Below are 13400 nucleotides of genomic sequence, written 5' to 3' on the forward strand. Positions count from 1 at the left end.
ACCCCTTCATACAACACAGACTAATTCCTGCAGCTCTCTTCCTTCAAGGGCTTAACAGGTAGATTCAAAGTGGAAATAGAGCATTTCTTCTTACCCCTCTACTCCAAAGTGGAGCTTGCAGTTAGAGACAGATTTCATATCTTCTTTGGCTTGAGTGGATTCAGATTTGTGGGATCCACCAAGGGTTGGATTCATCCCTTGGGCAGTGCAAGAACTCTCCTGTGGTTTCTTGGGACTACTTGTTTCATGGAGGCCATGGGTAGAACAGGGAACAGTGGAAAAACCATCTGAGTAAATATCCTTGGGAAAGGGGCCCAAATCTGGTACTCAGGTCATGTTCCTTCTACTAAGCATATATGTCTGCATGCTGGAGTTCTCAGAGCAGGTCTGTTAAATATTGAATAAAAGAAGTTTCATAGGGTTGTCTGTTGTTGTTTCTGCCTCAATTACTCTTAATCAGGTAGAATTGTAGTTTGTTCTCTGCTTCAAGACTAAGTGACATTTCATTCACTCAAAATGTAGAATGGACAAAGCAGCAATGAGCTTGACTCAAATCTGCTCAATAAAACTTTAAGTTCTACTAGCTCATAAGTATTTCAAAATAGAAAAAATATACTTCCATGGGGGACTTAACTACAGTTCAGCAAAGGGCTAGTAAGATGATAAAGAGACTGGAGCTGCTTTCATATGAGAGGCTGAAAGAACGGAGGCTGATCAGTCTGGAGAAAAAAGAAGGCTCAGTGGGGAACTTGGTGATGTTTATAAATACCTGATGTGAAGCTGTAAAGACAGAGAGAGGCTCTTCTCAGTGGTACCCTTTGGAATGGGCATAAATTGAAGCACATGAAACTATATCTTGACTTAAACCTCTTGCTGTGACACCATGAGGACAGATAAATACTGGTATAGTGAATGTGTGACTTCACTGAAATTCCTGACTTTAAAATGTTTGGCTTGTAGAGTAAATCACGTGACCAATGTTTTTGAATGTGCTGGACTACTGTTGAGTCAAACAGCAAAGCTCTGCTGTATCAGTTTTAATTGGGTTTAAAATGTCACCAGCTTCATCTGGTGTATTGCTTTAGCTCTGTGGGGGGAAAATGGGTTTGATTGCACTTACTGGGCCTGAATTAGGCAGTAAGAGCTCCCCACAAAGGGAGCATTTGTCCAACATGTCCTTGCTTTACACACCAACAGCAAAGCTGTTGAAAGCTGTGGAGTTGAAAATGCCTGCTATTTCCATAAGTGAGCCTTATGATGCAGCCTTGTTTTCTGCTGTGAAGTATAACCTTGGTGTTGTGTTGCCTAGCAGCACTATTCTTGTGAAAAGGTAAAAAAAATACATATACATACATATATGTATATGTATTCTGATACTTTCAACAAAGCATTCTCTTACATCAATGTGGAATTTAATTTAGAATAATGAGACATTGTGCCTTTTCAGTTTGGATGTTCTGTGTTAGCCTTCAGTTCACAGTACTACAAACAAAAGTATATTTAAGTCTTGATATTCCTGTTCTTCACGTCTCAATTTTAAAAATCTGTCTTCAAGCCATTCTGTAAATGAGTAACTTTATAAAATGTATTTGTAGGGCAGGTTTTCATCTTTTCTGGGAATCCTTATCAACTGGGCAATAATACAAATTTTGCAGTGTCTTCCTCTTGCTGTCACCTAAGAGCCATTCCTACCAAGTAGCCAATATTAAGAAATCTTGATCAAAACTTCCAGTAAGTTTAACCTTCCTCACTCAAGATGGACCTTAAGCAGTGATGTGAACTACTACAGTGTGTGACACCCTCTGCTTACAGTGCTGAAAGATTCTTCTAAAGCTATTAATTAAGAAAATTCTAACAGTCTGATGTACAAAAGGCTTTAGTTATCAGGGTGAATATTGCAGTGCACAGGCAGAATGTGGGTTTAAAATTATTTTTTAAGTCTTTTTACATAAGTCATGGGATTCTTAACCTGTATATAGGCAAGTTAACACAGGAAGGTCAGTGCCTGGCTGTGTCCTGTAATCCACCCAATTTCCATTATACAGCTGCCAAGCTGGGAGTTGTTCCATTTTGTATATAAATAGCACTCCAAATACAGTACCCTGTTCCCCTAGATGGTAGAAGGCTGAGGCTTAGCTCTCATGATGGGAGAGAATCTAATATTGTATATTTCTAGGCTACAGAACTTTATGACAAGTAGGAACAAAATGGAGGTGGAGCTGAAAGGATTCCAGGCTATATTAAAAATTCACTAATGTGCCAAGAAATCTGTTCTGAACTTAAAAAGCACCCCTCAAGCAAGAGGCAGAAGAAAGTTACATTATTCCTTTAGCTTACCATCAGGCCAAATTTATGCTAGAGAACTCTGTTAAAGGCTTTGTTTTTTTCTAGTCAGAAAAGGAACTGGATAATGCGCAGGAAAACTGTATTCTACCTTTACTTCTTCAAGGCAAACTTCTAGTGTGAACTTAATGTAAGAAACTGCAACTGAAATATAATTTCAGGAAACCACCAACTATTTAGCACAAAGTCAGACAGTGGCACGGCCATTTAAGCATACAGGTGGCACCATCAAGGGGTAACTAGTCATGGAAGTAAGTATTCAGGTGATAAAGGAGGGGAGAAACTCTTTAAAGATCTTGGGGATTTTCTTTGTATATATTTTTGTGAAATGAGAAAAAATTATTCAGCAACTTACAGAGCTGATATTATATGTTTAAATAAAAATGCAAACTACCGAGAAGGCTGCTGCAGTTTGATACCCATCAATCTTTATTCAGACTGGCCCGATTACTTTTAAAAACACCATTAAGCAGACACACACTGCCATCTTGTGAGCATCTCTAACACAGCTGCAGGCTCATTTCAGAGGAGAGGAAAAGGAGTTGCTTGGAGCAGGTAACTTAATACAGTACAAAACATATACAGACTTAAAAAATGCTGCACTGAATGCTTTGTCAATGGTATATTATATAATAGAGATACACAGAGCAAAGCTAAAGTATTTTATTAATAATTTATTGTCAGTAAGAAAGACTGGCTAATGGTAATTTTCAGTAAAAACCTTTACAAGACCATTGGATCACAAATATACAGACACTATAAAAACTGTGTCATGGTGGTTTTGGTTCTAAACTGGTATGCAGAGGGTCCCCAACACACTTTCCAAGAAGGGAAAAAAATGTTTACAGTTCTAAAATACAGCAACCCATTTAAGACATTTCCATATAGCTGACCCAGAAAAATATCAGACCTAATGTATGTACAATTGAAATTGTGTGAATATGTTGAATGTTTTACAATGAAATGTCAAACCTTGGTTTTCAGGGGAATACATACAGTGATGCCCTGATTATAATAAGTCAGGGTGCTCATTTTTAATGGCACACTAACACCACTAGTTTCAATGGAAAACAAATTCACAAAATATCTACAAAATCTAGTTAAAACTATTAAAATCAAAACTGTACATAAAATTTACAAAAAATAGGAGAAAATTAATTGCATTAGAACTATATAAATATATGCATCATGCTAACATGGAGAAGTGGTATGTGATTTTTTTTTTAAACATAGAAAATGTAAGTACATAAAGGATGTTCAGAAATGGCACAGCCAATGGAAATCTTAGAACTTTCCAAATACAGTAGGTCAGGAAATGGAAAGAGGTTCATTTAGTGAAATGAATTGCATTATCCAATGCTGCCATGCCAGTTTAGCTCATTGAAACAAAAGCATTCACCATGGCTGGAAAAAAAAAAGAAAAAAATAAAAAAGCTCTTGAAAATTTTTCTAGATTTGATAAAGTTTGTTAGAGTCCAGGCACTTTTGTTGAGTGTGTCAGACTTCTGTATGTTGCTGGGAATCAAGCGGAGGAATTTTCACATCTTCGAAGTGAGCATCGTCTCCACTCTCATAGTCACTCATCATGACTTCAGACTCCATTTCACAGCATGCCGACACATCCGAGCAGGAGGCTGTGGAAGCGTACACAGACATGGACATGTTGTCTACGGGGGGTGCTTCAAAGTCTGGATTGAACCCCAGCGAGTACGGAGCGTACGGTTCTCTGTAGCTGCCGCCGCCAGGGGTGGTCTGAGGTTCTGACATGTCTGCAGGGTAGTGATGGGGAAGGTACTGATTAAGGTTAAATCTCTGCCTGCTCCTTGTAGAAGAACCCAAGCTACCTACGGCTGGCATGTCTCTGGGTGGCTGTATTGACTCAAACTGGTCGCTGTATTCAGGTGGTAATGGTGGAAGCTCATCAGGTGCAGGGAAATCATCAGGTGGAGGTGGAAAATCACTCTCTATGTCATAACCACCAGGGTAATAGTCTGTATCGATGGCATTTGGATCTGTGTAGAGGGGAGCTGACTCCTCCACCACTTCGTAATTTGGATACTCTTGGATACCTGGCAACTGAACACTTGGCATCCAATCTGATGTATCCCAGTGATAACCTGAAAAGTTATTTAAAGAAAAAAATAGTATTATTGTCTTGTATTCAAGTCAGTCTGAACTGAGAAATCAACACATGTATTAAGACAATGCAATCACTGTGATTAGGACACCACTTGTTAATCAGCAGTTTGCCCTGGTTGCACAAAGATTCAACACAACTTCACTTTATGCCATGCATGAGATAGTGCATCAGTCACCACTTGAACTTTTACATTTTCCCAGACATCACACCTAACATGGGAAGAGCTATAGTCACCTATGGAATGTGCTGTCACAATATATAGTTGTTCAGTGGATAGCAAAGAATCAACACCCTACCTGGTGCAGCTAAATACTTAATTGTTACTGAGTAATTAGTTAGGGTGATAACAATGGCCTATTTTTCTTAAGAATATACTTAGCATATATAATCCATTACTTTCTTAGATAAAAGAAGCAATTTCTATTTGGTAAAGTATTTCAGACCATTTAAAGTGACTCTGCTGCTCAAGCACATTATAAAGTTAGTTTCACAAAATGCTGTTAGCTCTACAGGAACACCTCTGATAAAAATCTTACGTTATTAGTAAAGACATTCCACATTCAACTACAAGAACAAACCAGGAAAATCAAGCTTAATCATGCAAAAATGACTGGACTTGATCCTCTCTTGCAAGCTCCCTTTGAGTAAGTTTGTATTTGCTGGAAACTAGATGTAAACTTAAACTAACTAAAACCCAATAATTTCTCTCATCTGAACACCAATTAAAAAAATACAATGTTGTAATATAGTGCAAATCTAGTAAAAAGAAATCACTGCAGACAAATGCACAGCAAGCAACTGAGAGTAAGTCTGTGTTAAAACCAAATATTAACAGAAATTTTGGTGAACATCAATGAACTGCATGCAGAAGTCACCTCTTGAATTGCTGAGGTCAGGAACAGCAAAAGATTCTTTAGATGGCAGAATAAGAAGAAAAAAGGAGAAAACATCTGTAGTTAGGAATCAAATAGTAGAACCAATATGAAGACAAACAATGACTAGTCACTATGACATTCACACTGTTTTTGTCCAGTTTAATTAGCAATACTAAAGTTTTTTTTTAAATTTTCTCCTTATTTGTTAAGACTTGAACTGTAGGACAGCTACTGAATTAATGTACAGCCCATCTGGGACATGGCTGTCTTGTGGTAAAATCTGCAGTCTGGAGTTTACTGAAATCCTTGTATCAGTATATACAGGACTTCTGCTATACAAGGTAGTAGGACTTGATCTGATTTTTTCTTTCCTTGTATTTACCCTTGTGTTTTCATACAGGGATCCATCTATTGGTGCTTACACTTAGAAGTATCTCTTGAGTATCAGGGTAACTCTTCCTTTAGTCTGTGACTTCCATACATAAGCACTGGGAAACCTGCCTCCCTTTGTACAGCAATTCCAACAACTCACACTCAGCAGAGAACTACCCTGACAAATATTAAACCTTTCTCTATTCAGGAATCTATATTCTCTATTAAAGGCTCTATGGATGAGTGATAACTATCCTAATGGCAGAATCTTCTCCTAAGAATTCATACTTTCATCTGTTGAAAGACTGAAGGGACAGAGGACTCTTCAGAGAGAAGTTCCTTTATTTTAAGCTTGCCTAGCCCAGACATACTGTTCAGACTAACAGAGATGTCAGTCTGAGCTCTGAGACTCTTAAAACATCTCTGGCCTCAACTCCAGGAGAAGGTTCTGATTATTAGTCCACTTAGAAGACAACATTCTTTATTTTTCCTGGAAACTGGGTGCAAAACTAAAGCCAATAGGCATTATGATTTAGAGCACTTTCACCAAGGAATGGAGACATCTAGGTTTTCCTCTTCTTCTGAGGCAAAGACCCTTTAACATAAATGGCAGAAACACAAACTAGAACTGGACATGCCCATCTTTATGTGACAATCTGCTAGATTGGAGCTGTATTTTCTCTTGCGCTCAGCATTACTACAACCTGAGGAGCAGTGCAGAGAATACAGGCCCAAAACTGTCCTACATGAAATTAGCTACAGTTCATGCTTCCAGGATGCCTGTTGGACAGAAACACTTGGGGGCACTAAAGGTATGGACCATCTGTCCCAGAACACGACCTTGCTGCAGGCTTGAGTAAGGATCTCTGCTGCTTGAACTGACACCCTCCCTGAAGGTGCTCAAAAGCAGAACTCCTCACCTTAGATGCTTATTAAGAAGAAATGCTTATTAAGAGCAGAAACTCTCAAATGTTAAGAAGCAGCTGGAGTAGGGCATATTTAATGTCTCTACAATTGCAACACACACAATGTTCGTATTTATCTTATGGTGATACTAAAACACCAGGCAATATTTTTATCTTTGACTTGAGAACTCCATCTATAATTTTCAGATTCTACCAATTAAAATCTTAGAGAAAATCTGAGTCAGTTATTAAATATTTCCCCTGGTACATCTGACGGCCTCTTTTAGTCTTGTAATTCTCCCATTCCCAAGTACTGTGCATTGCAATTTTTTTGCATGGAGGGCTATTGTCTATAGGTACACATTAATGAAATGGCACCCTCATTAATGAAATACTCTCAAATAATTGGAAGTCCTTGTATTTGTCTACTTTTTGTGTGCCTGTGTAAATTAAAAAAGGTGTACTTCAGATAACAAACCAAAGTGAAACTTCACCTACTCTAACTGATTTTGTGTTCTTACAATGGCTTCATTTTAAGTAGGACTTAGTAAAAAACTAAGTTTCCTAGTAAAAAATTAAGTTTCCTAGTCTGTATTTAGAAATAGGAAGCATAGGCTGAATAGCATAGGCTATTTCAGAAGAAACCTCTGCAAACTCTGTAAAGAGTTTGTATTTCCCAGAGTGGTTGGTACTTAAATGTTAGCAGAAATAAAATAACATACCATTGAAAATGCCTACCTTGCCTCCTTCAGCTTCCAAATACATACTACACACACACACACAAATATATGTGTATGTACATATACCCAAATGCACATTTTAGCTACTGTTGTAAGGCTGCATAGTAACAAGCTACCTAAACTGAGGAGGATGTGTATGCCTACATATCTCAGCTGCAGACAGAACTATTTTTTTTTTTTACTTAAGAGACAGATTGATCTGAAGACCAAGGAAGTGAGTACTGATACCAGACCATTTTGATTCTGCTCAGCTGGACAAGGTGTCAACAGGTGTGGGTGGGAGAAGAAAAGGAAGCAGAGGCTGCTGCTGTTTCATCTACAGTACAGCATGCATTTGCCTTTAATGTTGTCTCAATTCTGCTGGCAGCTTTACTATGAATATTTTCAGAAGAGAGTAAGCGCCCAGATCTTTTTATGCCAATCCCTTTTTTCCCAAGAAAATACACTTTGAAACCTGTTGACAAGGCATCTACAGCATATTCAAGAAAACATTAACAGATCTACAAAATAAATATATTTTTTGCTATAACTTATCAGAAAGTCTAAGTAAATAATATTCTATAGCTCACATCTGGCTAGGACTACATTACTAGAAGACAATGTAAGACAACAAACGTGCATTATGCTGCCAAAGCAGTAAATAAATATGAAAACATGTATATACCTTCTTTTTCCACCGAGTCAACAACAGCATTGACAAGGTGTATTACAGTCACTACGGAAGCTTGTAAAAGGTATAAAAGGAGCAAATTAAAACAAACCTATAGTTAGTATCACTTTAAACAGCAGACATACACACAAAACCCCCCATCAACACTGTGAAATTGCAGTTCGTTACTGTTTTATAGAGCAACATTATTAGTGTACATGCACATTCACTCTCAATCTAGAGAGTAGTTGCATGTAACATATAAAACACATATCTAAAGCTCAATTTTATTATAGCTAAACATACAAAAGTACTTGTAACTACTCATGAAGTACATTTTGCATGAGCACAAGGCTGCTTAAGTTGTGTTAAAACTTCTGAAATGTTGCCTGGATATACTCATTTGCACCATACTTGATCTACATAGCAGCAAACTAGACCTTTCTGAAGTCTTGTGTTGAGTGAATTAAGGATTATTGCATTAGACTTCTCCTTTAAAGTAAACTATGTTGCCTCCCTACCAATGAAAGATATGGGAAAGAAATTTTCCCTGAAATGAACTAAAAGGATAGGATATGAAAAATACGTACTGAAAACTTCTGTTACTGATCTACTTAAGTTTTGTATAAAGTAGAGATACCACAGTAGGAATACCAAAGTCAGGCTGCTACATACTTATTTAAAAAAAACAAGCTTGAATGTATTTTTTATGTCTTCACTTTCCCTCATGATAGTTTTGGAATGGAGAAGGATTTATTCTTATAGGGTAAAAATGAAGTAAGCACATGCAACTGTTTTGCACAGCTCAGGGATTAAATATCAAGCTATTAAATTCTGAATCTACCAAAATGGAAGGAAGGAACAGTATCTATGATTCTACAGCTATTTCTCTTAAAATGATGTATTAGTGAGTAATCAATACATGACAGGAAATGGGAAAAAGAATATACCAGACATATAAGACAGTGAGGAGGGGAGAACAACATGTACAACACGACACTTAAAACCACGGGAAAAAAGTTGCAAGTTGGCATCAAGTCTACTGATAAAATGATGAGGACTGCAAGCATACCATTTTACTTTCACCAATCATTAAACCAGATAGTTTTTTTTCATGCTGTTAATAGCAAATCACTCTACTTCATTAAGAAGCAGAATGTTCTTAATTCCTAAGCTAAAGGAATTTCAAGTTCTTTTTTACCAGGCAGAGACAAAAGCAGAAAGTGGAATAAAGAGTCAAAGCACACCTTAACTTAGCAAATTATGAGAAAACTGTGGCTTTGTCCAATCAGTATGACATGTTTCTGAATACATAGATGCATTCATATCAACTACAAAAGCATCTGTCATGACAATGGAAAAGACATCCAATTAATAATAATCAAACCCACAAGTATGTCTGCTGATTATATTTTGATGGACTTGAGATGTGATCAAAATATTTGTATTTTTATATTGGCTTTTTTCATTGTATGAAATGTTTTTATGAATTCATTTCAATCATGGTGAAAGCCAAATATACTGTTCTATTATAACAAAACTTCTTTTTGTGAAGTTTCCTTCATTACTAAAGTAATCAAACTTACAAGCAGTCCCTTAAACTCTGCTCTCACTCAGAACTGATCTGATCCATATGGGAGCTGAGGTCGCAGCAAGAAAAAGAGAAGGAAACAAATGAAACTGTAACACCAGAAAGCTTTTTACTGAGAGCTGAACAGCAAAGTGAAAGTTATATTTGTGCAGAGGCCATTTTTTAAATTCACTGTATTCTTGCATAAGATGATAACTAAGGATAACCTAGAAGAGTTTACCAAATTCTAATACTAAATACTAATCCTAAAACACAAGGCTCTGAGCAACTTGAGCTGCATTTTCACTGTAATATTCTAACAGCAGAATGATTATAACTTTAAAGTAAAGTAATTAACAGTTGGCATAGAGATAGGTAAAATATTTTTTAAAAACATAACAGATTTGGGCATTAACATAAGTAAATACAAATATATATTAAATAAGCTACTATTTAATATATATTCAATATATGTAAATCCTATTGTTACTAAGAGATACAGATGCAAAGACAGAACAAATGAACATCAGCAGCGGTACAGAGTGATTGCATTTTACGTACCATTGTCATCACAGGATTCAGACTGGAAGGAGCTGAGAGACTGGACCTCAGACATGCTTTCTCTTGCACTGTAAGGATGGGAGTTCTTTTCATCCAGAGGCTTCTTAGAAAGGCAGGGGTCAAGATCTACTACTTTAGCTGAAAGAAAAAGTTTCAAGTGAGACAATGAATAGATTCTAGATTAAAGAATCAATACTACTTAAAGTTGAGGTCTGCACATTTTTACAAAACTTAGTAGAGCATGAAGGCTGATCAGAGACAAAACTCAGTGAAGGCATAATGCCTTCTGTACTCTAAGAGGTATAGACAGAGACTTTGTACTCATATTAAAATTGTCCCAGCACACCCATTTAACAGGAAAGTAAAAATAGGAATGTCTCTTACTGTCATAGTCAAAATCCCAGCTGGGTTTCTGTATTGAATCACTGTCTGAAGGTGAGTTGGAGGGAGGTGGAGGTGGCAAGTTTGGTGCAACACTGCAAACAGCGACAGCTTTCCGGTGACCATGTACAGAATCTGGGTTAAAAGTACTAAACTCAGGGTGCTCAGGGATTGCAGACCCTTCAAAAGAATTCCTGTCAAGATTGTTCCTGGAGTCACTTGGAATGCTTGGAGTGTATGAAATGGGACGAACAGGAACCTGTGGTGGGATGTCAGAATAGATGTTCTTATTCAATTTTGCATCAAAACACGGTCTTTGCAAGAAGGCTGTCGTAGCTCCCAGTTGCTTGTCTTCAGGTTCTGGCTGGTGCTTCTTCTTCCTACCAACCACTTTGCGGCAAACAACAAAAATCACAACTAACAAGAAGATTCCTGCGATGAAAACAATAATCCCAATCACTTCAGCTAAGCTAATGTTCCAAGATGTCGAAACATATTTATTGAGAACAATGTCTGTGCAGTGTTTGCCTCCAAATCCACGACTACAGTTGCAGTGGTATGAACCATAAGTATTCTCACAAAGGGCACCATTGAGACAGGGGTTTTCTACGCATTCATCGACATCAGTCAGGCACCTATCAGAAACAGAGCACATCAGTGATGTTTAGTTTGCATCAGTAGTCTTTGTTGTAATCTCGTTCTCAACAATTTTTAGATCTGTTTATTATAAGGTACTGCACACTAACATGCATTTTGCTGTTTTATCAACATCCCAGACTTCAACCAGTTTGAACTGTTAATCTCTTAATTAATACTACTAAAATTCAATGTATGTGGAATGCTACCTACCTTTCTCCACGAAAGCCTGCTTCACACTCACAAACAGGTCCATCCAAACTGTCAATACACTTGCCACTGTTTTTGCAAGGATTGTCTTTGCAATATGGACCCAGCTGGCATCTGCAAAGGCAAAACAAACAAAACCAGCTGAACATTACCTTACTGCAAGCGATTTCATAATGTGGGATACAGAGCTGTAACACAGGGGCTGCTGTTAACTTCAGCCAGCTCCAGTATGTCTCATATCTGAGCTTAAAGTAGGAAACACATAAAAAAAGAAACAGAAAAAGCGTTACATTTATATCCTGTTTTCCAAGGGGTTCATTGATACAATGAACCATAGAAACATACCTTTGACCTGTATATTGTCCTCGGCACTGGCAGATAAAATCATCACTGACTGGGATGCAAGTCCCACCATAAAGGCAGGGGTTGGAAGCACATGGGTTGACACTTACATCGCAGTGAGTTCCCATAAACAAAGGTGCACACTTGCAGTAGTAACCTGAAATCAAATACAGTCTTTTTAAAAGGTGCACACGGCTTTACTGGATTTGAGATAAAATCTTCCCTGCTCACCTACAGATTTAAGATAAATTCCTCCCTACCCACCAAGCTGTTACATGAGAGAAAGGATGGGAAAAAATAGAAATGTTTTTATCAAAAGGTGAGGAAAAGTCTAACACTAAGAGTTTTCTTAAACATTTTTCTCACAAAACACAAGTTGTCCCAATGATTTCAGAATCTTTAAAGAAAAACTCCAAAGTAGGCTGTTAAGAGGATGGACCTTAGATGTTAGCACTGAAGATTAAATCCCCACTTTGGCAGATGGACTTTGTCTACCTCATACCCCCAAGCAGTTGAATCTAGAAGGCACATGCAGCCTTCCTACCTATTCAACAACTGACTTTCTACAACTCTGGGAAACCAAGAATTATGCACGAAGTTGTTTCATCCTTCAAAGCAGAGAAGTTGAAAAGCAGTTTTGAAAGCTAAAAGCAGAAGAATAAAGAGCAGCTTACCTCCATTTGACAGTGCGTTGCAGATGCCTCCATTCTGACAGGGGCTGCTTGAACAGCCATCTGTGGCAGTCAGTAAGCACCCAGGAGTGACATCTACAGATTCCTCCATGTGTGCATAATTTCGTGGCTTGCTGTTTAGGGGCAGCTCTTGTCCATTTAGTACAATGGAATCCATACAGCCTCTGAAACCATTGCTAACCTGAGGACTTCTACCATGTCTTGTACCTTGCTGACGAATATGACCACCAAAAAACACGTGATTGTCCAGGTTTAGTGTCCTAAGTGTACCAGGAGCAGTACCAGATGCAGTATGCACCCTGTCCAGAACAAGTCGTGCATAGTTTCCATCCACCTCAAGAGATACGGAATGCCACTGGCCATCGTTTATCTGAGTGCTCTGAACAGAGACAATCCCGGGTCCACTGCCACAATCAAATTTATACTGCAGTCTTCCATGATGGATCTACAGAGGAAAGCCACAATATCAATAAATGGTCCGCACACTTAAAGAGTTTAAAATATTGATGCCTATAAAAGTTTATGTTTGCTGGAGAGACGGGATGATGGTGGTGTTCATAAAAAGCAGTTTAATAACACTGTTTTCCAGTCACAGCAACTGTGATTTATTCTATATGGTTCTTTTAATTGAAATGTACACTTTGTATATTTTGTTCCTCTAGCAAAGCAATCACAGATCATAATCAAAATATTACAATATTTCAATACCTTTCATCTTGTGTTTTAAGTAACTTTTCCTGTATGAACTACACCACTATAAGCGAATAAATTTAAAGCTGTTTAAAATATGTGATTCGGGAAGCTTTGTTTGTTTACAAATGTAAAAATTTCTGTACAAGTTTTTCACTTTGGATGTGTAACACATCCTACCTACCTTTAAAGCAATTTTCAGTTATAACCATTCTACATAGATGTTATGACTCAATCTTTTAATCTGACACAAAAATAGTAAGAAGATGGTACGAAGAAAGGAGGAGATATGCA

General features: G+C 37.6%; 1 protein-coding gene across 1 annotated transcript in view; it reads right to left on the reverse strand.

Moving 5' to 3' along the window:
- Nucleotides 1–2746: 2746 nt before the first annotated feature.
- Nucleotides 2747–13400, reverse strand: part of FAT1 (FAT atypical cadherin 1) — a 100344-nt gene continuing 89690 nt past the window's right edge. The window contains 8 exon segments of the mRNA XM_071432259.1: nt 2747–4460; nt 5359–5394; nt 8040–8099; nt 10156–10293; nt 10540–11171; nt 11386–11496; nt 11728–11881; nt 12399–12861. Of these exon segments, the coding sequence (XP_071288360.1) occupies nt 3841–4460; nt 5359–5394; nt 8040–8099; nt 10156–10293; nt 10540–11171; nt 11386–11496; nt 11728–11881; nt 12399–12861 (2214 nt within the window). The 3' untranslated portion in view covers nt 2747–3840.

Source organism: Agelaius tricolor, unplaced genomic scaffold, assembly GCF_023055355.1.
Source record: "Agelaius tricolor isolate 1412-34295 unplaced genomic scaffold, bAgeTri1.0.p SCAF_8, whole genome shotgun sequence".
Classification (NCBI taxonomy): domain Eukaryota; kingdom Metazoa; phylum Chordata; class Aves; order Passeriformes; family Icteridae; genus Agelaius; species Agelaius tricolor.